At 34.5% G+C, this 27,990-nt stretch overlaps 2 protein-coding genes across 3 annotated transcripts; both read right to left on the bottom strand.

Moving 5' to 3' along the window:
* Positions 1-1,333: 1,333 nt before the first annotated feature.
* On the bottom strand, positions 1,334-1,750 carry LOC126708529 (uncharacterized). Its single transcript, XM_050408317.1, has one exon. The coding sequence runs from the start codon at positions 1,748-1,750 to the stop codon at positions 1,334-1,336; it is 417 nt and encodes a 138-aa protein (XP_050264274.1).
* Positions 1,751-4,208: 2,458 nt separating this feature from the next.
* On the bottom strand, positions 4,209-10,792 carry LOC126708742 (urea-proton symporter DUR3-like). 2 transcript variants are annotated; one of them, XM_050408655.1, is made up of 9 exons: positions 10,465-10,792; positions 7,799-7,906; positions 7,619-7,714; positions 7,421-7,503; positions 7,063-7,283; positions 6,674-6,936; positions 6,327-6,565; positions 5,214-5,863; positions 4,209-4,790 (listed from the first exon to the last, which is right to left on the bottom strand). In XM_050408655.1, exons 1-9 carry the CDS (start codon positions 10,642-10,644, stop codon positions 4,519-4,521), a joined length of 2,112 nt encoding a protein of 703 aa, XP_050264612.1. In that variant the 5' UTR covers positions 10,645-10,792; the 3' UTR covers positions 4,209-4,518. The 2 variants fall into 2 exon arrangements, with proteins under 2 accessions (XP_050264612.1, XP_050264613.1); XM_050408656.1 differs by lacking the exon at positions 10,465-10,792 and having other exon boundaries at positions 7,619-7,725; positions 7,799-7,912.
* Between the last annotated feature and the right edge of the window lie 17,198 nt (positions 10,793-27,990).

The following is a 27,990-nucleotide window of genomic DNA, read 5'->3' as shown; positions in this document are numbered from 1 at the left end:
TACAGAGATTTTCTGATGTAGTATACTAGTCTTTGAACCTCAGAATCAACTTGAATCAGGACGAGGCTGACTGCGTGGTTTGTGACAACTAGGTAGGCATAGAGAACCTCTTCCTGCCCGGGACAAAACAACACCAGCGGATTTGACAAATACTCCTTTAGTTCTCGGAAGGCCTAATCACACTCTTCAGTCCAAGAGAAATCCTTCCACTTATGTAGAAGTTGGAAGAACAGTCTGCACCGGTCAGCCGACCATGATATAAACCTATTCAAGGCAATTGTCATGCTCGTCAACCGCTGCACCTCTTTGGGGTTCTGAGGTGGATGTAGGTCGTTTACGGCCTTAATCTGATCTGGGTTGACCTCAATGCCATGGTGTGTTATCATAAAGCTTAGGAATTTCCCTGAGCTCACTCTGAACGAACACTTTGAAGCGTTCAACCGCAGTTGGTGTTTCCTAAGCACAGAAAAAGTTTCCTCCAAGTTTTGTATGTGCTCGAATGCAACTTTACTTTTTATCACAATGTTGTCTATATAGGCTTTCATATTCCTACCCAGCTGGGCCTCGAACATCCTGGTCACCATTCTCTGGTAGGTAGATCTTGCATTTTTCAATTCAAAAGGCATCACTCGGTAATGGTAGTTGCCGAGGGGAGTCCTGAAGGTTGTTTTTCCTTGGTTGGTGAGCGCTAAAGGGATCTGGTGGTATCCTTAAAAAACATCAAGAAACTCATCCAAAAGTGTCTGAAGGTGGCATCTACCAGCTGATCTATTCTTGGAACAGGAAAGGGGTCTTTGGGACAAGCTTTATGGGGATCAGTGAAGTCCACACAAACTCTCCATTTCTTTCTTTTTCACTACCACAATGTTAGTCAGCCACTTCGGATAAAAAATTTCCTTTATTGCCCTAACTTGTTGACTTCTTTTTTTACTGCATTGGAATGCTCATTAGAGGATCTCCAAGGTAGTTGTTTCTTTGGCCAAGCTTTGGGATTCACGTTCAACTGATGGCATATGAAGTCTAGATCAATCCCTGGTGCTTCGTATAGGTCCCAGGAAAATACATCGATATGTTGTTCGAGGAAAGCCACCAACTCGTCCCTTTCTACTGGTGATAGATGTGTTCTTGCCTGGAAGTATTTGTCGGGACTACTCCTAATAGCCATCTTGGTAAGGCTCTCGCAGGCCTCCGTCACTCCAACCTTATTATCCTCGGCCTCGGCTACGATAAGCATTAACTGCTATAGCTTTAGGGGTGCCTTGTTTATTCCCTCCGGAGGGGTTCGGTGGTTGATTGCTGCGATGAGGCATTGTCTCGCTGAGGCTTGGCACCCTCATATCTCTTCGATTCGACCTTCAGTTGGGAATTTCACATTTTGGTGCAAAGTGGATGATACAACTTCGAAAGCGTGTAGCCATGGCCAAGCTAGAATGGCTATGTATGGTGAATACGCGTCCACCACAATAAAGTCCACCAACACCTCCTCCTTATCTACTTGGACCGGTAGCTTGATTTTTCCCTTTAGGATAACCATTTTCCTATCGAATCCCATAAGTAGGGCTCCGTAACTCTCCAAGTCTTTCTCCTTTAGCTCCAATCCTCTAAATAGATTGGGGTACATTATCTCAACCCCACTTCCCCAGTCGACCATTACCCTATGCACGTCGAAGCCCCCAATATGCACCGTGACAACCAGAGTGTTAACATGGGGTTGGGCAGTGCTGACTAGGTCTTCGTCTGAAAAACCCATGACCAGATTGGGTTCCGTCCTTGCCTTCTTGCAGAGGTTTTCTCAGTTGAAGTTAGTATTGGGGGGAGACACGGACATAACCCCTGTTGACGCGGCCGACGCTTGTTTAGGTTCGGCGAGGATAACATGAATAGTTCCTAAGGGGGGCCGCGGCACTGGCCCTTCCTGATATTCCTAATGTGGGGCTCCTCTTTATGCCGAGGTCTCATTCGTGAACTCTCCTAGCTTTCCTTCCTTAGTGTTGTGCCCTTCAAGTACGACCGTAAGGTTTTGCACTTCTCAGTGGTGTGCCTTTTTATCCTAATGATATTGGCAATATATTGACTGATTTCTTTAGGTTGGGTCTCTACCCATCTTGTGCGGCCAAGTGAAGTAATGCTCATTCCAAATCTTCTGCAGTATTTAGTGGACTGGGACCCTGAACACCGAGTTGACTGGTTGGACCTCGCTCGGCTGTCCCTGATTGTGGAAGTTTACCTTGGGCCAGTTTCCCCCTGTCTTATTAAAGTGATTATCCTTCCAGTTGTGGAAGCCCTTTGCCGTTCCTTTTCCCTTAATTTGTGCTCGGTCATCTTCCACCCTCTTGTGCTTGTCTATTCGGTCCATCAACTGTCTCATGTTCCGAGCAGGTTTCCTAGTACTTATACGAGTAGGTCTTCAAGGTCTCTCCCTCTCTTATTGATAGCACTAGCAAGGAGTCTAATGTCCTCGGCACCCTACTGCACGTAATGAACCTTGCACCAAAAGCTCTAGTGAGCTCTTCGTAGGAATCAATAGACCTTTCACGTAGTCCATCAAACCATCCCATTGTCACTGGGCCAAGATTAGAGGGAAAACCTTGCACATTAAAGTCTTGTTCTAGTGTATATGGCCATCTTCTGATTGAAGTGGCTAACATGTTCTATAGGGTAGGTCCTCTCATTGTAAACGACAAAGGTGGGTTGCGTGAAGCATTTGGGTAGCTTGGCCCTTTCAATCTGCCCTGTGAAAGGCGACTTGGATATCTGGAAAAGGGCCTTGCTCATGGTGTCCCTATCTCTATTTCCCCGGGGGATGGGTCTGTGCCACCTACAATGCTACCTTTCTGTGTGTGAATTTTCGGAGGAATCAGTTTCCGTTTCACTAGAAGGCGTCCTACTTCTCTTATAGTGCCTCCATTCTGGCTCCAAACTAGAGCCAGAGCTTGCAATGAGACTCTTACTCTGTTGGTTTCTCTAGTTCTGCCTTATTCGCTTGCGTAAATGGTTCACCTCCTATCTTAGGCCAGCGGTCTCATTTAAGAGATGACTATGTTGACTGGGACGGGCTAGTCTCGAGCTCCTGGACTCGGACCTAGCTATCTCATGATCCCGGCGGTTTTCCAAGTTTAAGAACTGGTCCTGCCGCTCAGGATGAGAACTCACGGATCCTTCCCTGCTGGACATCCTTTGGCATTCTCCTTGAAGGTGTGTAGGTTAAGTGAAGTTTCTTATGGACAGCGCCAATTGTAAGTGCCAAAAATGAGTTGACGTAATACAATGAATTTGTAAAGGCGAAAACTTGAGTCAAATAACCTAGCACAGTTGAAGGAGAAGAAAAAGACAAGGAATAATGTAGAGTATTAGTCCTCAGCAAAGATCCGAGGACAAATATTTATATTGGTTTGATTTCAAGAACGATTTTCTACAATTTCTCTCTTTGGGATCATCCATGAACCTTTTATTTCAAGAGGATCTCTTTCATTATATAGTCTTTTTCAGCTGATCTTAGCCTTTCATTTGTTAATCATGTAGGCCATTACTCAAGTGCTTGTCCCATCAGACGCCCTCCCAAATTTTCTGTGAGTTGTGGCATCCAAGACAACACTGTTCAGGTTTCTTCTTCACATAAATGCGGCTAGGGGGTTTGGTGGGGTGCATTGAATGTGGTGGTAGCTACCATCCCTTCAGTCATGTCAAGGCTAACCCTCCTCTCTGAAGCTCTTCCTCTATAGTGTGGCCTCCTCTGGTAATGTGTCATTGACGTGATCATGGCTTGCCCCTTCGGCCTTACTATCTAAGGGTATGGCCTCCTCAGAATTGCATTGGCCCCATCAACCTCGGGTATGACACGTGGCCTTATTACCTTATCAAATTTCTGTATCCCACAGTTTTAATCATGTATCTTCTAAAATTTAGTGTGTTTTTTTTTTTTTTTTTTTTTTGCAGAAAGATTTGGGGTTTACTGGGTTTTGATGTCACAATTTTCTATTTTGAAAAGCAAGAGAATGATTTCCAAGAAAATTTATTCAGTCATGCCTAGAGTTTAAGAAAATTTGATTTTTTATTTATTTATTCAGGTGCTTACTTCCATTTTTTGTAATAACTTGGTTATGGAAACCATTTGAATGCCCTTAATTAGTGAATCTGTTAGCATATTTTTGGAATTGAAATTTGACAAATTCTCTTCAAATCTATTAAACTGAATATGGTTTTGGAAATGATCAGAAACAAGCTGACTCATTTTACAGCATGTAGTAGGCAAGGCCATTGCATTTATAATCAGTTTTGATTTGAATTCTAACAACAGCCTGGAGCAAAGACTTTTTCCAAGAATGTGAAGAATTGTTTTCCTATAACATTCTCTAAGCAACTCCACCCCATTCCTTATGATTAAAGTTTCTAACTTTAATTACATCACCTTGGTCATTATGAAATCCTGATCAAATGTCATGTATAAATTGCAGTCTCAAAGATTCATGTTGAACTAAAAGAAGTTGCTTAGGCAGGTATGTAGATGGAGAGAGTGTGTTACTCTATTGCTACTTTTTTCTTAGCCTTCTCTTTCTCAAGCAAGTAAATGTTCTCTGCATCAGGTATAGCCAGTATGATTGTTTGTAACTTGATATTCATCTCCTCAACCTTTTCCATGAGCCTGTCATTTGTAAACATGCCCATAAAGACACTCTGGATTGTTTTCCTGCTTTCTATTAGTGGTAAACCAATAATTACCACCGAACCAATGGTGCCCCATGCTATAGCAATCACTGCCCAGAATGTGAAGTAACCTTTACTAAATACTCCTGCATTAATAGAAAGGAGGATTCAGTTTTGGAGAATAACATGTTTTGTTCACAACATGGTAACAAAATCATTGTACATTTATCAGCATACATATCTCTTGAAACTGGGTTTTTCATTTTCTTTGAGCATTTGACCAACATCTGGCACACAATATAATATTATCAAATATTCAAAACTGTCTGTATTTATAGTTTGCATAACTTTTAAGTTGTCTACTTAGAAGTACAAATTAGATGCTTTTTTTATTTATTCAAGAAGGTGAGTTTATGTTAATAAGTAGTATATATTTGTTATCATACTGACTTTTTATTCTTATAGTTACTATTTGTTTTGAAAGAACTAGTCTTTGCTTCAAAAGCATTAGTCAATGTAAAAACAGTTATGATTTCATAAGGCATTCAGATGTCGCTAATAGAATTTACCTATTGGAAGAGACAGAAGGGGCCACAATACAACAATCACGACAGTAAAACCAATTCCCCATTTCACTACCCATGCTTTAGCTCTCTTCAGTTTTTCCTCATTGAACTCTTCGGCTGGCAGCTCACTCGTTTCCTTTTCAACCACTGTGATCTGCTTAGTAGTGTCCCAGTCATAGTTTTGAGGCCACAAAATGCTACAAACAACGTGAACAGCTCCTCCAGTTAATATAGAGACAATGTTTCCAGCAAGCATTGGTGCATTTCGACCAGTTGTGTCAAGATTTACCCGGCCATACTCAATGCTTGTAACTGACAACCAAGTGATTATTCCAAGAACACAACCACTCACTGTACCAAGGATGGCACCAATGGCATTTGCTTTTCTCCACAGAAGCATAAAAGCAATTGGAAGAACTGCTGAACCAATCAACACTCCCGTGGCAAGATACATCCAACCCAAAGAAACTCCAGCCTTGTTCAGTATTACTGCCAGCAATCCCATAAAACAGCCAAAGGCGAGGACAACACCCCTTGACACTTTGAGTATTTTCTTCCCATCTGCTTCTGGATTTATGTAAGTGCGATAAATATCATATGTGCATAAAGAAGATACAGCTATTAGCTCGGAAGAACCAGCAGATGTAACTGCCCTGAACCATTAAGAGAAAAAGAAAATGCTAACCATTTAGCACTTCACATCCTCTAATGTATTAAAAAATAAAAACAGTAATGAAGCCTTTGGTGCTCCTTTTGTATCAGAACATATTGAAGATTATAGTGGTTACTTTTAAGACATTTAACACATTGTATATCATAGGAATACTATTTTTCAACAATTTGAAAACACAAAATATGGATCATAACAGATTGGCCTCAAAGAATACAAAGCTTAAATAAATTAATAAAAGAATGACTAACAATTTTTAATTTTGTAAACAGCAGAAAGTACAAAAAAGAAAAACTGTGTTAGCATTTTAAGATTTTCTTAACTTTTTTTTATGAACTCAATCTGTTGGAAAAACGCATCATCACTATCAGAAAATTGATGAAAAAGTCCCTTTGTCGGGTTCCCCAACATATCAAAAGACCATGCTAATGCAGACTGCAACTTACATGAAAAGCATAGTAAGAAGAAGAACAGATCCTCCTTTCCCCATCAAAGCTATAGCAGTAGCTGGAGGAACAAGTCCATGGCTTGCCTCACTCTCTGTGATTGGTAGATCAAGGGCCAGTGCTCCCAAACCCAGTGATGTTGCCAGTGAGAATGGCACTGCAAACCAGACCAGGCCACCCAACAGATAGCCCTTATGAGTTGATGAAGGTCTTGCAGCAATAGCACTCACCCAATATCCCTAAAATTTTCTTATTTGAGGTATTAGTATTTGGTGTGAAAGCATAGCCTAAATTTCAAAATGGAAACATAAGGAAATGGATTTGCATCCAGTCAAAAGTAATCTTACATTGTCAACAAACACAGTGCCAAAGTTGCCAAGAATGTTGATAATCCCAAAAACTAGCCCGCCTGAGCTCAACATTGTCACATAAGATCCTTTGTAATTCCCACTAACAGGACCACAAGATTGCCCATAATGGGAAACTGGCTGCTCACATATTCTTGATTTGCTTGCTACCTCAACCAGACGGTTATATATTTCACTGGGACTACCAAGCTCACCACTCCCGGTGTAAACCAGGTAAACAAAGACAACTAAAACAACGTGTACTGAAGTGAAATAAATAAACAAAACAAAGATCAGGCTAAAACCATAATATAAATTTTTTTAAAAAAAGAAACAAAAAAAGAGAAAATCAAACTTTACTAGCAAAATCTAACAAAATACTCAAGTACCTATAACAGAATGTATATAGCTAGCCAAAAAAGTTGCTTTTAGCCCTCCAGCTAGTGTGTAGACAATTACTCCAAGTGGAATCAGAAAACTAGCAGCATAAATGTTCACTCCAGTAAGTGCATTTACAACAGCAGATCCCCCAAGGAGTAACATGGCAGTTACAATAATATTTGTCAAAAAGCAGAAGGCAAGAAAGACAATGTGCGCAGCTGTCCCCCAACTGAAAGTAGACGAAGATTATCATTAAACCAGCTAGCAGAAAAGACTTTAGCTAAGTATGAACTAATAATATTATATGGATGGGTTTGCCACAAGCATTATCAAAATTCATTGGTTTGTCAAAAGTATAAAACACACCGAGCTTTTACAATTTCACAAACAGTGTGAGCATGAGGAGCCTTTCTTTTGATCTCTATAGCCATTACACCAAACAAGAGCACCTGTTCAGAAAAATATTAAGACGAATAACATATGTTGCCATTGCTTTCCCCATTATGACAAAAAATTTAAAGAAATTCAAGTAGTTCATAGAGGAAAAAAATTGTGTGAACATGCCTGAATGGTAGCCCCACTAGCGTACCAGAAAGGCCCACTAACACCATACTCCCAAGCTACATTAGAACTTTGCAAGATCGTAGCAGCCCATGTCCACTTTACAAGTTCTCCATAAAAAATTTATGTCAGCAGACTATGAGGTCGATGTCAATGTCAACTAGGCAGTGATGTAGAGATTACCTGAGATACAATCACACTAGCAATAAGTCCTGTCTTAATGTTTCGCCCTGCAGTGTTGAACCATTCAGATGTATGGCGGGACCCAACATAATGCTTCTCCAGCCATACCTAACCCCACAGGTAAAAATATAGTCACGAATGATAAATTAATAAAAATTATGGGAGTCATAATGCTATTTTTAGTTTTTAAGCTTCAATGATGAATTTTAAAAAAAAATGGTGGCTGATAATAATCATAGCTCATAGTCTTCTATGTATGTCTGTTTCTTAGAAAGAAAGTGGACAGACCATACTCCCCACACACAGGCAAACATGTATCATTCAAGGGCTCAACTGCTATATCCAACTCCTATAAACGCCTTAGGATTTTGCTAATGGAAGAAAAAATTAACAAAAAGTAAAAATAAAACGGTTCTACTTACATAGAGGGAAAACAAAAAGAAAAGAGGTTAAAAGGAAGATTTTTTGTTAGACAATAACTTATCCTTGGAATACTCTTTGTAAGACATGATAACATTGGCTCTTGGTTAATGTGATGTTAAATTTTTGACATGTACTTTCCTTTTTTGCATGAAAGCATATACAGTTGAAATCTTGTTATTTGCACCACAGGATTCAAAAAACAAAAACTTCGTGTCAGATGTGAAAATTAATTGATCTCCATTCTTAGCTTGTCATATCAAGACATATGCTGCAGTTGATCTTAGTTCATACTACCAGATCTAATAAGACCATAATCAGAAATCCATTATGTTTGGGTATTGTAAAAATTTTCCTTTACAAAACTAGGGAGGTGTAATTAACAGGACTCTAGTAAAGTAGGCAAAGAAGTTCTAGAGAAAAAAAAGATATTAGAATTGAATCAATGAAAAGGATCTTCTTAATTAAGAAAGATGTAAGAAAATAACAGTTTCCACATTTCATCATCTATTGACAGTATCAAACAGCAAATGATGGACTATGTGATCCACTTCCCAAAATATCAAATGTTGCCTCAGAAACCAAGTAATGAATTCAGAAGCACAACTCCAATATCTAATTCCTTGAAACACCTACAATAACTTTGAATTAAATTAAGAAAAAACAGAAAGAAAAACAGGGCTACTGATGTAGAGGAAATAGAAAAGGAGATTAAAAGAAAAATATTTTGGCTGAACATAAGCGCATCCTTAGAAATTTCCTACAGAAGCTCGTTATAACCTCTCCATTTGGAAAAATAAATTTTATTTGAAGTATATCCAGAGGTAGTTAGGACTATGATTTATTACCAATATGTCAAGTATAACTACCAAAGATTTAGGAGAATCAGTGGGAAAGAGCTTCTAGATGCTTAAGGAACCAATGGATGGCTCTTGGAATTGGTAGAAAATTTTCTGAAACTAAGATTACTGATTACAAGACTAGATCTTTCCATGATAGGGAATTGGACACAAACTTTTCTATGGCATGAAAATTCAATCTCATGGGTCTTTTTTGACAGCACTATAAATGAAACTTAGTATATTAATCTGAAATTGACATAACAACGATGCTATGGTGTCAGCAGTATCTAAGATGGAAACTGATTTAATTTGGAATCATGCTAAATCAGATAGTCTTCTTCTAGATATTCACTCTATGTTGTTAATTTGATATTCCCAGATACCGAGATTGACAACATAGCAGTATGATTGCCTCCAAAATACCTTGAACAATTTGATGTTCTTGCAGATTGATTGGTTTGAAATCCTAGTGTGTAATGAACCCAAACATGTACAATATATGTATAGGTGTAATTTTTGTAATCACATAGTTAGCCTTGTAATTAAGAAGAGTCAATTTAGTTAGTAGCAAGATTGCAAGAGGTGGAGCCAAGTTGGTTACAGGTTGTTAGTTGGTTATTGGCTAATAGGATTAGCAAGCAATTTGTTTAAAACTTTAAATTCTTGTAATCCATAGCATTTTGAGCATTGCAACTTTCTCACTTTCTTTTTAAAATTCTCTCTCAATTTTCCCTTTCTACATTTCTTCTTAGAGGGTGACTATCTCGAATTAAATCAGTTGATCTTAGCTCATTACAGTTTGTCATTGGAACGGAAAGAAAGAGGTTCAGAGTTCACCAGAATGCTTATAAAGATTTGGGGTGGTGTATATAACTGATAAGTTACAGCAAGAGTTACTCTATAAAAAAACTTATGTTTGAACACTTTTTTTGTTGTTGATGAATTCGAATACTTTATGTTATTATATATATAAATTAGCAACCTAATTTGAGATAGGACAAAACTTCAGCTCATAATTTGAAGAAACCCAAAAGAATTATTTAAAAAAATAAAAAATAAACCGAAAGGAGATTATAATAAAATTCAATACATAAACTACCAGATTGTTGTTGACAAATAGTATTGGACATTCCTTTTAGCAACGGTTTGATTCAGCTTGAGCTATCAGTATAAAGTATGACTTCATCACTTCTAGCATAAGTTTTAATGGAGTAGTGTGTGCCTTTGTCTGTTTCTGCTGGTTAGGCCAATCAATTAAGTTAAACTAATTAGTGCCTATTAAAGACTATATAGCATGACGAGAGTACACTTCAAATTAAGAAGAATATGATAGATAGATAATAACTACATATATTTGAGCCCAAAAACAAAGTAGAAAGATAAAGAGAGTTTAGTTCAACTCACCAGGAAAGATGTGAAAAAAGCGAAGAAGGCACCAAAACCAAGAATAACAGAGTATCCCACACCTTGACCAAGCACTGGTTTCCCTTCAAAGAAACTGCTCTGTCTGACACAACTGCCACTTTCAGAGACATGGTAATACTTGCTAGAGAATCCCAACGGTGGACACTGTGACTGAGACATAGCTATTGGAAGAAGAAGATGCAGAAGAAGGTGGAGAAGCTAACGGCAGTAAGCACTTATATAAGATAGGGTCTGGTCAACGAACAGTATCCGAAAACTGAAGAGTGATAGTATTGGATCGGCTAGATTAATACTAGTAAAGCAACTTACGCCACAATTCGCTAGTAAAGCAACTTACGCCACAATTCGCTTAGCGTTAAGTTATGAGTGGTGGAGTAGGAGTAATGGATTTATGTGAGTCCATAATTTCATCACTCACGACTTGTTACGTAAGTAAATTGTGACAAAATTGTTATTCTAGCATTTTCCAATTGGTTAAGGTTGAGTTTTTTATTAGAAGAGTGACGAGACAACAATATTTTTACATCAAAACTAAGATAACAAGTTTTTAATGGTACCTTGTATTGATTCATCACTGAAGTCATCTTGTTAGCTATTATTAACCGTTTGTTACCTAGGATTATTGTCATATTGTTGAGAAAATATTGTATCATAACTTTATTCTTTTTATTAAAATGGGCAAATATCATTTTTCTATCATAAATTATCACCCTAATTATACTTAACATCTTGAATTATTGAAATGTATGATTGATTTTCCAAAATTATAACTTTGTTTCAATGTCCCCTACCTTTTGTTTTGGTGTTAAATATGATGAAAATTAGCATTAAAAAAAAAAAAAAAACCAATTTATTCCTCCCTACAGTTGATTGATAAATTGGTTTTTTCAATGCTGAATTTCGTTAAAGTTAACTGATTGTGCAATTTTATAGTTCAAGTATAATTAATATGATAGTTTACGGTAGGAAAAATGTAATTACTTTTTTATGGCACATGAGCCAATTAAAAAGTTATTCGTTTATTTATTTATATCTGTTGCTTCCACAGAACTCACTAAATTTCAAGTTAACAAAATCCAATAAGATGTGAGTTTTAGTTAGCTAACTGTAAAGTCTCTCGGGTTGAAACTCAAAAAAAGAAATTCAATAAGATAATACTGCTAGTGGGTGTTTTAAAAAAAAAAAAAAGTCTGAGTGCTTCCAAGTTGCTAGGAAGTACCGGCTTTTACAGTTACTGCTCTCTGCTGGTCCTTGCTTGTCGTGATGGCAAGTGAAGCTATGAAGGCATGAATATCACTCTTGGTATCTCTCCCCATCATCATCATCATCATCATCATCTATATATTATTGGGTTGGATATATTTTTCCTGTCTTACTATCTATCGCACTGATTGTCAAAGCTTTTAATTTCCATTTTTCTGACTTGGAGGTATCTATGGCACTGATTTCAAAGTTTTTAATTTTCTTTTCTGACTTTGGAAAACGGCAGCGTGTTTTTGTATACTTCTTTCTTGTTTTTTATAGACGCTGCTTTGGTGCACCTATCAGATTCCACATCCATCGAATATCTTGACCTGGCCGATCATATGCACATTGCAAACTCTCTTATAAAAAAGCCACAAGTCCCACTACATTACAAACAAAAAAATATATAATTCAGATCCTGTCAGGTGCTTTAGTGTAATAAGCTTTTGCGCCAAAACACTACTTTCGTGCAAAAACAAGATGGGCTTACTTTCGGTTCAAGTTTTCACCTGCAAAAAGTGGATGGAGATTTGGTGCAAAAACGAGCTTGGTGCAAGTTTTTAAGCCCAAAACACCTAGGGGATAGCTTTTGTGCAATAACAAGTCGATCTTGTTTATCAAAAAAAAAAAAAAAAGTCTGATCTTAGGTTGAGTTTGGATTGCACTGAAAAGAAAAAAAATTTGTGTTTGGCGTTTTTTCTGTGGGTCCTATACATTGTTCACGAGACCTGCAAATACGGAATCTGATAAAATCAACTTTAAAATTGGGTCTCATGGCACTATTCACACATTTAAAAATTATTTTGCTACACTGTTTTCAACAATAAGCTGTATCCAAACAAATCCTTATTTTGCACAAAAATACCATACCTTTGAGCCAAAATTTTCACAAGAAATAAGAGTTTGGAGTTTTGGAGCAAGTTCTTGAGCCCAAAACACCTCTAGGATAGTTTTTTGTGCAAAAACAAGCCGGACTTATTTCTTGGAAAAATACAGTAGCTTCAAGTCAAGTTTTTTGTGCAAAATAAAGAGGTTGGATTTGTGGTGCAAGTTTTGAGTTAGTTTTAGCTGAAATTGAAAACTTTTAATTGAAAGTACAATACAAAGAGCAAGAAGTAAAAAGCTAGCTGAATAGTATAGTGGAACCTATGAATAGTACCAAAAAGTGTAATGAGACTTACAAATAGTACAAAAAATTAGCTAAAAAGTAAAAATTCTAATAATTTTCAACTTTTATTACTTCCCAAACACACGTGTGAAAACAAACTAGCATATTTCGTGGGAAAATTATTATATTGGGTAATTGGGTATAAACTATTTATTTAAACAGGTAATAAATTGTCAAGTATAGAACTATATACCTGATACATTTTAAGATCTTATTCAAAACCTACACAACTTAGGGTCTATTTGGATACTACTTATTACTAAAAACTGAAAACACTGTAACAAAATAATTTTTAAATGTGTGAATAATACCGTGGGACCCAATTTTGAAAAAAAATTGTTGAATTAGACAATTTGTGAACCCTGTGAACAGTACACAGGACTCACTGTATTGGACGCAATCGCACTAAAACTGAATTTCAGCACAATCCAAATAGAGGCTTTGACCATAATTTGGAAGTCTCCCACAGTACTGCCAAATACATGTTTTTAATACCTCATGACTTCTATGAGTTATTTTGATCAAAACTCTTAACTAGCATTTCGTGGGTCACCTCCAAGGGTTTTCTTATGGAAAATGAAAAATTTGTAGCACCTAAAAAAACAATGTCTCTCCATTTTTTTTTCTCTCACTTATTTTCTTCTAACCAAAAAAAAATTCATTTCTCTTCCTATTTCTATTATTTGTTGTTCATTGAAAAAAAAGTTTTTAATTTTTAACTGTAATAGTTTTTCTATATTTAGATATTTCGTGCTTCTTTAAATCCTTGGTTCCCCATTTTTTTTTCTTCACTTCAATTTTCTCCTCCTCAACTTAGATCACTTCCCCCTTTTTTCCGTATTGATTTTGTTCATACATCTTCGGTCAAAACCCCAAAACTATAAAGATATGTTTAATTGGGAGAACAATAATCTTTACCAATTGATATGTTAAAGAAGGAGTAATTATTCATTGTGTTGAGAGTACAATATATAAATGCATGCTTTCCTCTCACATGTCAACAAATCACACTATTTACATTCTTGATGGGACTTATTATTCATGTGAGATTCGACATGCATTTATTAAGCTCTTAAAGCACTTAATAATTTCACTTAAAGAAGAACAACAGTATAAATACTTATGGGGTGTAGGGGCCAAGGGTTGGGATTCAAGTTTCTAAGAGGGAGTTTCACACATGTATACACTTAGATTAGGTTAAAGTAGAAATTCTATCTTATAAAAAAAAAAAAAAAATTGCCTCAAATTCCAATTGTGACTTGGAAAGTCAATTAGGTTTCCTAATTGAAGAAGGAAAAATTAATGTGGGTTTCCTTATTGTAGAAGGAAATACTATTTCTTGGTGTGAAAGAAATCTATTCATTGTTAAAGAGGTAATGTATTCCTAATCCAAGAGAGAATAGATTCCTGGTTAAAGAGGTAATGTATTCCTAGTCCAAGAGAGAATAGCAAAAGAGTCTTATAAATAGACAATACTACAAAGAATTTGATAGCTTTGACTATGGGGAGAGGAAAAATAGAGCGTGAAGCCAAGGAGAGAAAAAGGTTTTTTGCTTGGGAGGAACGCAAGAGTAAGGAGAGAGTAAAGTATTGCCACCTTCGAAAAAATAGTCAAAGAGAAGAGAGCAAAGTGTTGCTGCCTTTGAAAGAGATAATTAGTGTGTGTGTGTGTGAAAGTAAAGAAAAATAAGAAAGATTTTTCTTTAGTTGTGAGACATGCACAAGAATTATTGTAATTGATTTGTTAATAGTGAAATTATTTGGAGTTTGTCCCATAGTTTTTCCCTTCAAGAGAAAGGGTTTTCCACGTAAATATTTGTGTTCTTGTGTGTGATTGCTATTTTGGATTGCTAATATTTATGATAATATTATTTGGGACCCAACATTAGGTGCTCTTGGAGCATGATGATATGGTGCTCATTCATGACACATTTATGATAAAACCATCATAAATTTAAATCATCAAATCAGCTATTGTGAAAATGATGTGTCACTAGCATATTTCATCTAACTTTCTCTTCAATGCAAAAGGTGTCAACTGTAAGTCCCCATTCACTCTCTCAGATTCACCCCTTCCTTAATACACCCCTGCCTTCCTAACTTGCACCCTCGTTCCTTTGCTGGCGGGACAAACACTAGCATGCAGGGGCAGAGCCACATAGTGGCTTAGGGGGGCCGTGGCCCCTGCAAAATTTTTTTTTTCCTATTAGACTATGAAGAAAAAATAAATAGGCCCCCCTAACATTACACAGCCGGCCCCCCCACCCATTTCTCACCCATTCTCCCAGTCCTCAATCAAAAAATAGGAACACCATCAAATTTAAAAAAAAAAAAAAAATTATCTGTTCTACTTTCAAGCAAAAAAAAAAAAAAAAAAAACCCAAAAAAAATTTGAACTAAAATCTGAAAAAAAAAAAAAATATATATATATATATATATATATATAACAAAACCAAGCCCATGGCGAGCCCATTACAGGTAGCTCGCTCACGGCAAGCCCACAGATTCTCAACCAGAAAAATAAAAAATAAAAAATACAGAGAATCAGAAATTGAACCCATCACGTCGCTGGCGCTTGGCAGAATCCCATCACCTCGCGTCGTCGCTGGCAGAGAGATCAAACCCTAATACAAAAGCAAACCAAACACACAACTTAGCAAACCAAACACAGAGCACAGAGGTGTTTATCAAAAAAAAAAAAAAATCCCCAATACACAAACCAAAACCAAACCCAGTAACCCACGGACGGTCACATCGCCGCAGCGAGCTTGTCGTCGTCGTCGTTGTTGGCCCGGTCGCCCCTCATCACAAATCGGAGAACGCAGATCGCTCTGCCTCTGCTCCGGTGCTCGGTGCTCGCCGCTCGGTGCTCCCTCCGGCCCTCCCTCAAGGTATTTCACTCTTTTTCTCTCTGACTCTCTCTCAGTCTCTCGCTCTTTATCTCACTGAAATTAAAAAGGAAATGAATCGCAGATCGACATTGTAGACGGTAGATCGATCATTGGCTCATCGCTCTGCGCCTCTGCCTCTGCTCCGGTGAGCGGTGCTCGTTGCTTCCTTCGGCAGTCCGGCCCTCCCTCAATGTTTTTCTCTCAGACTCTCAGTCTCTCTCTCTTTATCTCACTGAATGATTGAATAAAGAATGAAATGAAACTTATAAATGAAACTCAGCATCTTTTTTTTTTTTTTTTTGATGTGGAATTGTGAGAATCTGATTGGCCAATTTGGCTGACTTTCACTTTTTTTTTTTTTTTTGGGTCTTGTTGTACAACCACAACAATGTTTGTGTGTTGTGTGTTTGTGGGTTGTGTGTTGTGTGTTTGTGTGTTATAAGTGTTTTTGTTTTTGGTTGGTGTGTTTGTGTGTTGGGTTGGGCTTGTTGTATCCTATTTGGTTTGGACTTCTTTAAGGCTCAGAAACTTTGAATGGATTTTGAAGTTATTCACTGCAGTACTTGGGCTTGAGCTTCACATATTACCCAAGTTTCAATTTTGGAATTGAAACTTGGAAAAAAACAATTTAAAAAAATTTTGAAAATCATATAATATAAATAATATCGTTTTTTTTTTTTTTTTTTTTTAAAGGACTTCACCATCCAACTTTTATTGATTAATATTATTTTAGTTGCGGTCCATTAGCTAATGGATACAATAGATAGTTAATTAGTTACAGTATCACTATTATACTATAATTAGTTAATTGTATAATTAATGACAAATAAATTAAAGCAATATAGTTTATTGTTATGCTAAACAACAATAATTAAAGTTATATAATTAAATTAACCAATACATTATAAAAGACAAATTAATTAAATTATTATTTTTTTGTTTGAGGGGTTATTATTAATTAAAGTTGTATTAAAAATGGGTTGACTGTTTAAATTATAGTAGAAATTTTGTTTTTTTCTTGAGTATGAATAACACTCATATAATTAAGTAAAAATTTCTAATTAAAATTTTATTTTTAAAAATTTTTTTTAGGTTAATTTTTTAGTCATATTCTTAAAGCTAAAAGAATTATGAGCAAATGAAAAACAATTGATGCATTCTTTAAGAAAAAAGATGTTAGCAATTCAGAAATTAGGACACTTGTGGCTATAGAAACAAATGTTAATACCTCAATGCCTGATGAACATCCCTCCAAATGTCCAAAACTTCAATTTGAAGAGATAGATCGTGATCCAGGATCACGTAAACAAATATGTGAATTTCCTATCAACACTGTAACCGCACATTGTAATTTTCTTTTATAATAGTGAAATCCCTGTAACTCTGTGGACGTAGGAAAATTGCCGAACCACGTAAATACTGTCTTGTGCGTGTGATTGTTTTTCTTTTGGCGTTTTCTTTTCTCTATTTTTTTGTTTCTCACAGGTTTGGAGTTTCCATTGAATTCCCAACATGTTCAAGTATATGATGATATATGAAAGTTGATAATTTTGTATCCAATAGACTTAAGAATTATATTTAGTATATTTTTGTTACAACCTGGCCCCCCTAAGTATTCATTCCCGGCTACGCCCCTGCTAGCATGCCTCCATTAACTTTGTTAAAAATGTAAAGAGAAAGAGATTGAGAGACAATATGTATACAAGAATAACAATAATAATTGCCCACTAGAAAAAAGGCTCGTCCCCATTGTATAAGCTCAAAATTTTATATAAAAAAAAAAAATATATATATATATATATATATATGAATTTTTTCAAATGGTTGAGCACTTTTTGTTATTAGTAATGTTAGGGATACAACAAATTTTACTATAGACTTATAAACTGACATGTCAACAATCACAAAAAGTAATTTAATGTTGAAATATTTATTAATTACTTTATTGAAGTTCATCAATCACAATTATTGTCATATCATATTTTGAACATTTTGTAGTACCTTTAACATTTTTTTTTTTTAATTTCTAAAAATATTTTGAAAATATGAGACTAATAGAAAACTAACCCAATTGAAATCTTAAAATGCTTCCAAAAAAAAAAATTGCAAATGTGTTAGAGCAATGATGATTAATCTTCCCTAATAATTTGAAACTTTAATTTTTATAAACTAATCTCCTACAAAGTCACATACCAAATAATACCTATCTCTTTCTCTAAAAAATTAGAATACAAATTTACTTAACCTTGTATTGTCATATATCCAGATAAAATAATTTTCTTAAAAAAAAAAATTCTTTCTATTAAAATTTATACTTCATCTATGATATTCAATTCTTTATATGAAATTAACCTTAGTTTTAATTAGCATTATTCATTAAATTATGTATTTAATGCATCTAATTAACCTCAATTTGATTAATATTAAATAATGGACAAAACTTAGATACGGTATCATAGTTACCCCTTTTAAAATTAAAAAACCTGTCCACTTAAAAATGTCGTTTTCTTCTCCATTTATTTCTTTTCCTTCTTTTATTTTTCCCCTGTTTCAGATTATTTTGGGCATTCAAAATTTAGAAATCAAGATTTTCTATCCAAACAAACTAAAAAAATTACAAATCAAATTTTTAGCCATTCTAAAACACATAAACAATTTCAACAGGGCACATATCAGAACCCACAGATCTACAAGCCCTCATTTCCCAAACCCAAATGAAATTCTCAAACTTTCATAACCTAATCAGCAAATCAAACAAAGGATAAAACAAAAAGAGAGAGAGAATGGCAGCCATTAGTGGTGGAGACCCCTTTGACCTGTGCTGCCGTGTATGGTGGCCATACTCTTGAGGTTCCGGCATGGTTGAGCTTGAGACAGAATCAAGCTTAGGAGAGAGCAACCTGAGAGAGAGAGAGAGAGAGAGAGAGAGAGAGAGAGAGAGAGAGAGAGAGAGAGAGAGAGAGACGTCCTTCTGTGGCTCGCGGTGGTCGTTGGCAGCGACTGAGGTTTGGCTACATGAAACTTGGCCACCACCACTCGATCTACTCTGCCACTGGCTTAATCTCCTCTTCATTCTCACTCCCTCTGTCTCTGATGAACACATCAATTTGTGGTTTGTTGATATTTTGTTAGTTTGATTGTTGCTGTGTGAGAAGTACTTGATGTTCATAAACATTTTCTAATATTTTCTCCAGCTCCCAGCAAAGGCTTCAGTTTAATGGAAGGGAAGAAGACGTTAGGAGAGTGAAAATTTCAATCAATTTAAGCGAGAAAGAAGGCGAGAGAGAAGGAAAGAGAGAGAGAGAAAGAAAGAGAATAAAACAATTTTGGGGTTGGGGTTTTCTCGTGGGAAGTCATAGTCTGAAACAAGGAAAAATAAAAGAAGGAAAAGAAATAAACGGAAAAGAAAATGGCATTTACAATGTTAAATAAGTGGACAGGTGATTTAATTTTAAAAGAAGAATCTAAGTGAAGGTATTGTATTTAAGTTTTACCCTTAAATAATTTATTTAATTAATATTTATATATAAAATGCCTCGTATGATGGGCTGGCCCTATCTACATAATCTGTATAATATATGTCTTTATAAAGGCATGAAGTAGAAGTAATATGAATGTACTGCATGCCAATACAATACGCTAGGCCTAGCCTTGTGGGCTAATTGACTAGTCTATATATATATATATATATATATATATATATATATATATAAAATCGAAACTTTTGAAACTCTCATAATTTTCCACGTCAAAACAATATTTAAAAAATAATTTTTCCACGTCAGCATAATATTTATAAAATAATTTTCTTTTGATAAATTTAAAAACTCTAGGGTTGAAAATATGATTAGAGTTCTATTTTGCTATATTGGAATATTAATAGCAAAAAAAAAAAAGGCGTTAGACACAATTACAAACTCAGCTGGAAAACACAATTGGAGTCTGCAAGAGAATACGAAACCCCAAAACTGAAAACCCTAGACCCAAATCCTTCTTCTTTGTCTCCACTCCCATCTAACCGGATGTTTGTCTTTAAAAAAAATAAAGTGTTTGACACGAACACAAACTCGACTTGGAAACACGATTGGAGTGTGCAAGAGAATTCCCATGAAACCCAAAACTGAAAACCCTAGACTCAAATCCTTCTCCTTGGTCGCCACTCCTATCTGAGACAATCTTTTCCCGGCAATGGTAAGCGATCAAAACCCTGCTCTATAAAAAACAAAAATTTTGATTTTATATACAAAAATTTTGATTTTCTACTTTCTGATCTGTTAGATAAAGAGGTTTTTGTGTGTTTTTGATGTTGGAATTCTGGATTTTAAGTTTCAGTCCTAGAATTCAATCTCAAAGTAAGCAAAAATAGAAATACATGTTTGATCTGATTCTCTCTCTTATATTCCTACCCTTGTTTTTGTTGTCTCTTTGGGTATGAGTAATAATATACATACATATAAGTTTAGATCTTTCAATTGATTTTTTGTTTGTTAAATGGATCCTCTGTGTTTGTATTTAAACAATACAACTTTAATAATTCAAACACTAACTCAAGCTAATTCTTGCATTGTTGCAATGGAGATTAGCTTCTGAACTGCTAAATGTTCAATTGGAATTTATAAATATGGAGGTATGTTAAATTTATTTATTTTCCCTCTTTTAACAATTAAACTTATGGCACTTTGAAATTTTAGGTCAGATAGTTTGTATTTGGGCATCTGATTTAGCTTAGCTTAATCATTTGTTTGATTGAATAATTATTTGGGCACCTAAAATGTCAGCCTTCTTTGTCTCCACTCAGTCTACTTTTTTTTTTTTCAAACCTTCTACCTCTTCTGTACAAGTTCATGTCTTTTTTGCTTTGGTCTATCTCTGATTTTAAAATGTAGGAAGAAGTTTTATGTTCTCAGTTGGGTTGTAGCTGTTGCTTTGTTTTATAGTAGAATTGTAGTGAAACTCCAGCAATTATTCTTTTTAAGTTATTCTAGCAGATGTTAAGCTTATTCTTTGAGATAGTGGTAAACTGTGTATTGTGGTTTTATGTGAATTTTTTGGTTTTAGAATTTTTGATATATTCATTAGGTTTTGTAGAGATAGTTTACCTTGGAGTGAGGGATGGACTCAATAAGAAGCTGGAATAACCTATTGTAGATGGGTGGGTGGGTGGGATCTCATTTCAAATTTTTTTTTTTTTTTTTTTTTTCTAGCTTTGAGAGACCCCATTCCTTCCCTTTCCTTTTTTCTTTGTTGAGAGAGGTTTTTTTTTTTTTTTTTTTCAATGGCATGGTTTCTGGGGTCCTTCGGTTTTCAAAATGTGACAAACCTTTACTCAAATGTCATTATCTTTAGCATTTATATCTAGCATAGCAAAGTTGGATTATTTACCTCTATATTGTACATGTCTACAAGATGCTATGCCCTCTGATGTAGGCCTCTCCCTGTTACTATGATGATTCCATTGAAACTTCAATATTCAATGGTGTGCAAATGATGAATATTGGATTTGTGTTATGAAATGAAGCAATCATCAACATAGCCAAAAATGCACAGCACATGATTTAGACTGAAATAGGCAAATAGGACACTTAAATCTGTTTGCAAAAGTACTACAAGAGGATATACTTTGCATACAATTTTGACAAATTATTATAGTAATAGTATTGACCAGCTTGGTCTTGAATTTCTGAAACAAAAATTTCAGTTTATAACTTTCTCATCGACACACTCTTTTGTCATGTATTTACAAGCTAAAGATTGTAATCACAGACCAAAAAATGGAATTCATTTCAGAAACTGTTCCAGCTTCTTAATGTTCTCAATTTCTTTAACAACCTCATCTATTATAGGCCTTTTTTCTCCTGAGTCTGCCACACACCTCATTGCTAAATCCACAAACTCTTCTAAGCCTTCAAGATTTTCTGCCATACGAATGAATGGATTAAGAATTTTATGAAGATTGTATAAATTCTGTGACTTATTGATTGCATTCCTTACTTCTACCACAATATACTTCCCTTGCAATGAAATATGAGTAGGCCATCCACATAATAGCCTTTCTTTGTAATAATTTTATAACTTTTTTATGATGGCTTTTGCTTGGTTTTGTATTTTGTATTATGCATAATTGGTTGTTGTACATTTGGTTGGAGTCAGTGATATGCTATTGTTATGATGAATATTTGTGCATAGTACTTTCAAATGATCATATCAGCAAGTATTCTGCATTCCAAAAAATAAAAATTAATGAAACTCTGATTCCAAGTAGGGTACTTGGAGTGGGTACTTTCTCTTTTTAGGTAGCTGATGGGCCTAAATAGAATGACATTTTTACCACAAATATAAGTTTATATATAGATAATTGTATTTTTTTTTTTCTAATGAATCCCGTGCATTATAGGAGAGTATGAGTTTATATTGATTTGGACATTTCTAAGACTGCTAAAGTCCAAGATCAATAAATACTTTGTTTTGGATTCACATTTTTAATTTATTTACAGTCTCTACAATACTGCTCAAAGCGTCAATGCAAGCCATATTGTGAAAACTGATGCATGGCACCATGTTTGGTGGGTAATAGGTTTGCAACCATAAATGGCCACATCTGGTTGAAATACTAGGTTTACTCATAGGATTACACTTTCTCAAACTTAGTCATCAAGCAAAATAAACATAATAAAATAGGTGTGATTACCATGACCAAGGAAAAAACCTATGCTTACCACAAATGCAGAGTCACAGGTCATGTTTTATTTATATATGGCAAAAGATAGTACCTTTTTCCGCCTTAGCACTATTCGTACTGGTATTTTATTTATAACTTGGATATATTGAAGTTTTTTTGTGTGTGAATAATCTATTTTGTTATTTATTTCTGAATTTCATGATGAAAACCAATGGAATACTTATTTTCATGAAGATTATAGAAATGTTGAACTTTTTTAATAATTCAATAGTTGGGGTGGGGTTATCATGAAATTTATTGACGTTAAGAGTGTTTGGTTTTACATTGTAAATCTTTGATAAATTGGTATAGTTTGGTGTTATACTTGATACTAATTTGGCAAAAAATTAAGTAGCTTGAAGAAGTTGAGAAAAGAGAAGAGCCTAAGAAAGGGAAGAAATACATTCTTGAAAAGTATTGGAAAAAGCTTGAAGATGTAAGCACAATTGAATATTTATTCTATTTACTGGTTCTTTTGTTATACTTATTAAACCAAATGTAAGAGTACATTATGATTATTGTAATATATTATTTCATATTATTTGTATTTATCCCATTTTTAATATTTTTTCATAATATTATATGTTTCATCTTATATTAGAACCAATTTAGCTTTCAATAATTGAAATTTGAGAAATGTTTAAACGTAAAAATGTTAACATTTGATTTAAAACAATCTCGTGCATCGCACGGGTTAACAACTAGTTTAACATATACGGCATATACAACCAAACTCGTCAAATCTCAAAAGGCATCTCAAAAATCCTACTCCAATTAGTCCATAAACACCAAACTCATCTTGCTCCCAAAACAAGCACGCCAATTAATCAGATCCTGAGGACAATTGCTAGTATATATATCTAACTAGAAAAATAAAAATTTACCCCAAAATATATATTTTGAGCCCCCTCCTCCAAAATATTTACATATTTACCCATGAAAAAAAAAAAAAACTGCTCCAACCTTTTGCCCGTTGGATATTGATCCAAGAATAACCAGAAAATCATCTAGTTTAAACAAAAGAAATTTCCCAAGAAAAACATTAATAACCTTTAGACAAACCAAAATTAATTACAAAATAAATCAAAAATCCAGTCTAAACAATCAAAATTTCCCAACTTTTACCTATTTAATTTCTCTCTCTTAGTCTCGCTACTTTCATTCTTCCTCCATTCCTCACTACCTCTGACATCATATCCACAAACCAGTCACTAAGCTCACCGTCGCAGGTTCTCAACTTGGTCTACTTTTCACACTCACACATGAGTTGAATTGGCTAAGGTATGGTCTTCTATTCTCATTTGATTTATCTTCACTGATCTGAGTTTATTTCTCAATCTGTGTTGTCTCCCCTCTCTCACAGTCAATGGTGTGTGTGTGTGTTTTTTTTTGTTTATTTATGGAACTGGTGTGTCTCTTTGTTTTTTCTTTATCCTTTTTTTTTTTTTTTAGTTTTTTCTACTTCAGCATAAGTTACATGCACACATTTTTTAATAAAATAATAGAAATTGGACTTTTCAACGCTTGTTCAACAATCTAATTTATGTGAGTACTAATAAAGTGTGGCCTGGACTTCGTAAGGACCGTGCACCCAACATAATAAACATTAGTAATTGATAATGTGTTTTTTTTTTCTTTAATGTTTGTTTGTTGATTAATCCAATAAATTATCATCAGTAATTTTATTGTGACTTGTGCGATTTGTTTGGCTTTTTTAGACTAATTTATGACACAATAGAACTATTTAATATAGAATAATCAACATTTATTTGATTTGTATTTGTAAATTAAGAGAAAATTAATTGCAATGTTTGATTTTTTTCAAAAGAAAAAATATAAATAATTTGCAAGCCGATGTTGATGTTCAAACATTGCCAAACTCTATTATTAATGTCCCAAATCTTGAAAATTCTTCAATGAAAATTGAAAAATCACCACAGCATCAAGTATTAATCTAACTTTGGCCCCCAAATTCAAATCCTAATTCCATCCCTGCAAGTGTTCTACTTCTCCCTTCAGTCCGTGAACATCGAACTCTTGCTTCTAAACCAAGTACATCGATTAACTAGGACCTGAGAAAAAATCTTCGGTAGAACTATTAACTTTTAAACATTCCATTCAATTTCCTACGTGGTCATTTACGTTTCCAAGGTCCAATTCTTTCAACTTCTCCAAGGACCCCATTTAAGAAATCAGCACACCTTACATATGGATGCTAAAAAGTAATTCAAAACTTTTGTCCCACCTATGCTCTACTAAGTACAATTTTCCATGTATTCTTTTTACTTTCCTAATGAAGTTACTAAAGTTTAAAATGGAAAAATATTAGACATATGTCATACAATAATTGATGAAATATAAAGTATAACACAAAAAAATGGGACAAAGATATTTATTCACAAAGAAGCTAATAATTAGTGAATTCTAACTAGCTCAATTGAAAAACTCTTTGATATGATTAAATAAAAAAAAATTTGAGGTTTAATTCCCGTCTACACCAAAAACAGATTGATGTTTTGATCTGATGATAAAGACCACAATTATCAAAAACAGATGTCATATTTTGAAATTCTATAATAATAAAAAAATAAATAAAGCTAATTATTAGTAAGTGAAATAAATAAATAATAAATAATAATAAGGGATTATTATATAGGTGGCAAATTTTGATTTATAGAGTATAGAGTGGAGCAAAGTGAGAGTGGGTCAACAAAGGATATTGATTTGTGGAGTTCAAATCTTTTGTTCCAATTTTCCTGCGTCACCAATAAAAACATGCCACATATACATCTATTTAATTAAATTTTACCATTATGACTTTTCCTATTTCAACAACTTGAAATAAAATATAAAGTACCCAACACCTTTCCACCACCACCAAGCTTTGTTGGTGCCATCAATATCACCAGACATGGCCAACCACCATCGCCTGTATTACTCTCTCTTTCTCATTCTTTGTTTCTGGTATTGGAAAGTAAAAATCTGTTTGTTTTGATGTGCAAGGTGTATGTAAACCTCCAAATATACATTTGTTGCTTCTCTCACAACACAAATGGTGAAATGCCTTTCATTATGATAGAATTTGATCTCTCTTGCTTAGTTCAACCCAAATCAACACCAACTGACTGTTCTCAATCCCCTTCTTCACCTATATGCCATTTTCAATAATGAGTATCTCTCTTTTGCTTAATAAAATCCCAGCTTTATTATACATAGCAGAACAATCATCGAATACCCTTTTGGTGATATTCAAGGTATGCCAATTTTGGAACTTTCTTCAATTTGCATCAATTACGCCTCCCTCTCCCTTGCTTCTCCTTGATAGAACTTATCTTCTGCAATGACAAATTAGCTCTAAAGGAGGCATATGGCAAAAACAAAGAAATTAATCTAGGTGACAATGGTTGGCTGTGACCGGCAATATTGATGGCATCGGTGGCCGATGCTAGCAAAGGTTGGTGATGGGGGAGAGGTTTAGGATTTTTAATTTTAATTTAGATTGTTAAAATAGAAAAAGTCATAATGGTAAAATTTAATTAAATAGGTGGACATGTAGCATGTTTTATTAGTGGAGCTGGAAAATTAGAACAAAAGATTTGGACTCGGTAGATAGAGCATAAAATAGAACACAAATACAAATATGAGACAAATATTTATTCACAAAGAAGATAATAATTAGGCAAGTGAAATAAAAAAGTTAATAATTAGGAATTATTGGATAGGTGGCAGGTTTTGATTTATGGAATATAGAGTGGTGCAGACTTGAGAGTGTGACAGAGGATATTGATTTGTGTATGTGTATATGTATATCATAAACTTTTTATAACCTCCAACGTAGTTGTATTTTGAACAAATGGTGTTATTTATTTCTAAAGCTTATGGTGTGTAATTTTTATTTTCAAAAAAAAAAAAAAAGTATTGTTGCATGGCTTTATGCCAAGTTGTTTGTTGTCATTTAGGGGAATATTTCTTCAAGTGTAAGTTGAAAAGGATTTATAATTTTTTAGAACCTTATTTTGGTGGAATGGATTTCTATGTTCATGTTTTGTTTGGGTATCTCTTATTAATATATGATAAAATAGCACAAGCAATGAGACTATTTTTGTGAATTTAAAAAAGAAAAAGAAAAAGAAAGTGTATGATCATTATGAGTTGACCCAACTTACCAAAGATCACAATTGTAACAATCCAATTATATATATATATATATACACACACGTCACTTTTAGATGATTAATGAGACAATTGACCCAAGATTAAGTAGTATTTATTTAGTATTTATACTTTATCCCTGTCCATTAAACATTTTATTTTTGTTGCATTATTTTTATTTATTTTTTATTTTCCTTTTAAAGTCCTTGTTTGACTACAATGCAATCCTGGCAAATTGTGGCAAACTGGAAATTGCTTTTCCTACAGGCTTTGGTTTTTTTTAAGAAATTGCTTTTCCTACAGGTTTTTGTACCATATCTAAGACTAGACCCTGAAAATCCGGATAAATACAATAGAGAGAGGAGAGGGAGGAGCAAGATCGAATACCAACTTGTAGCATTAATTACTAAAAACATTAATTCTACATTAGGATAATTTCCATTAAAAAAAACATTAGGATAACTTAGATAAAGGTCCACAAACACTAAATATAGATTTTTTTTTTTAATAAAAAAAAATCTTCTTTAAAAAAAAAAAAAATCTAAACATGCGGTGTGTTAGAGATATGAACTATTACGCTTTAGCAATAACCACAGGAATGGGATAAAAGAGAAATTTGTGCCTCTAAAATCCACTTCATTGCGCATGCCCATTAACCTTTCTGGTACAAATTGTGTTGGCTTGTCCCGGTACATAGGGTCTAGGGCTATTGCATGCCCATGCATTCACAATCACTTGGGTGTGCTTAGGAATGGTGTATCCAATTGCTTCTTTAAGCAAAGCTTGTAAATAGGGAAGTCGTGGGATATCTTTCTCTTCGATGCTCTGTCCAAATCCAATTGTTTCACCAAGTTCTTGCTTTGCCTTGGCCATTATATATATGTCAGGATTGCGAAGAAGCTCAGTCATTGCCCGGCCATTCCATTGTAGTGGTAGTTGTATCAGTTCCTCCAATGAACAAGTCCTGATACAATGGATTTAAACAAAAAAAAAAAAAGCGATAGGGGTCTCCAATTTCTGAATAAGTGTGTGAGGAGTTTATTATGATAGTGTAAAGCTGGAACTTCAAAATCATATATACTTAATAAAACACCACAAATATTAATGTCCACACCATGAAATTTGTCCCAATAGTAACTTTTCTCTCCTTACAATTATCATTGACCACTTGTTGACCGACCATTGACTTTTTTCCTTAAATGACATTTTTTTTTCTTGAAAGAATCATTTTCTCACTTAATTTTTCAAGTAAATTTCGACTTTGGTGTCTATTTTCTGATGAGATTCTCCAAATGGCCCAGAAAGCAGAAAATGTTATTCCATCATCACTG

Source organism: Quercus robur, chromosome 12 (genome assembly GCF_932294415.1).
Source record: "Quercus robur chromosome 12, dhQueRobu3.1, whole genome shotgun sequence".
NCBI classification, from domain to species: domain Eukaryota; kingdom Viridiplantae; phylum Streptophyta; class Magnoliopsida; order Fagales; family Fagaceae; genus Quercus; species Quercus robur.
Note: the sequence above shows the minus strand (reverse complement) of the source record. Positions and strands in the feature narration are given on the sequence as shown.

Bases quoted from the DNA above. Each gene is read 5' to 3' on its own strand.
- LOC126708529 (XM_050408317.1), bottom strand. From the start codon at position 1,750: ATGGGTTTTTCAGACGAAGACCTAGTCAGCACTGCCCAACCCCATGTT.
- LOC126708742 (XM_050408655.1), bottom strand. From the start codon at position 10,644: ATGTCTCAGTCACAGTGTCCACCGTTGGGATTCTCTAGCAAGTATTAC. The intron at 6,566-6,673 runs GTAAGATTACTT...AGAAAATTTTAG, and splicing joins GCACTGTGTTTGTTGACAAT to GGATATTGGGTGAGTGCTAT. The intron at 5,864-6,326 runs GTAAGTTGCAGT...TTAATGGTTCAG, and splicing joins CTTCTTACTATGCTTTTCAT to GGCAGTTACATCTGCTGGTT.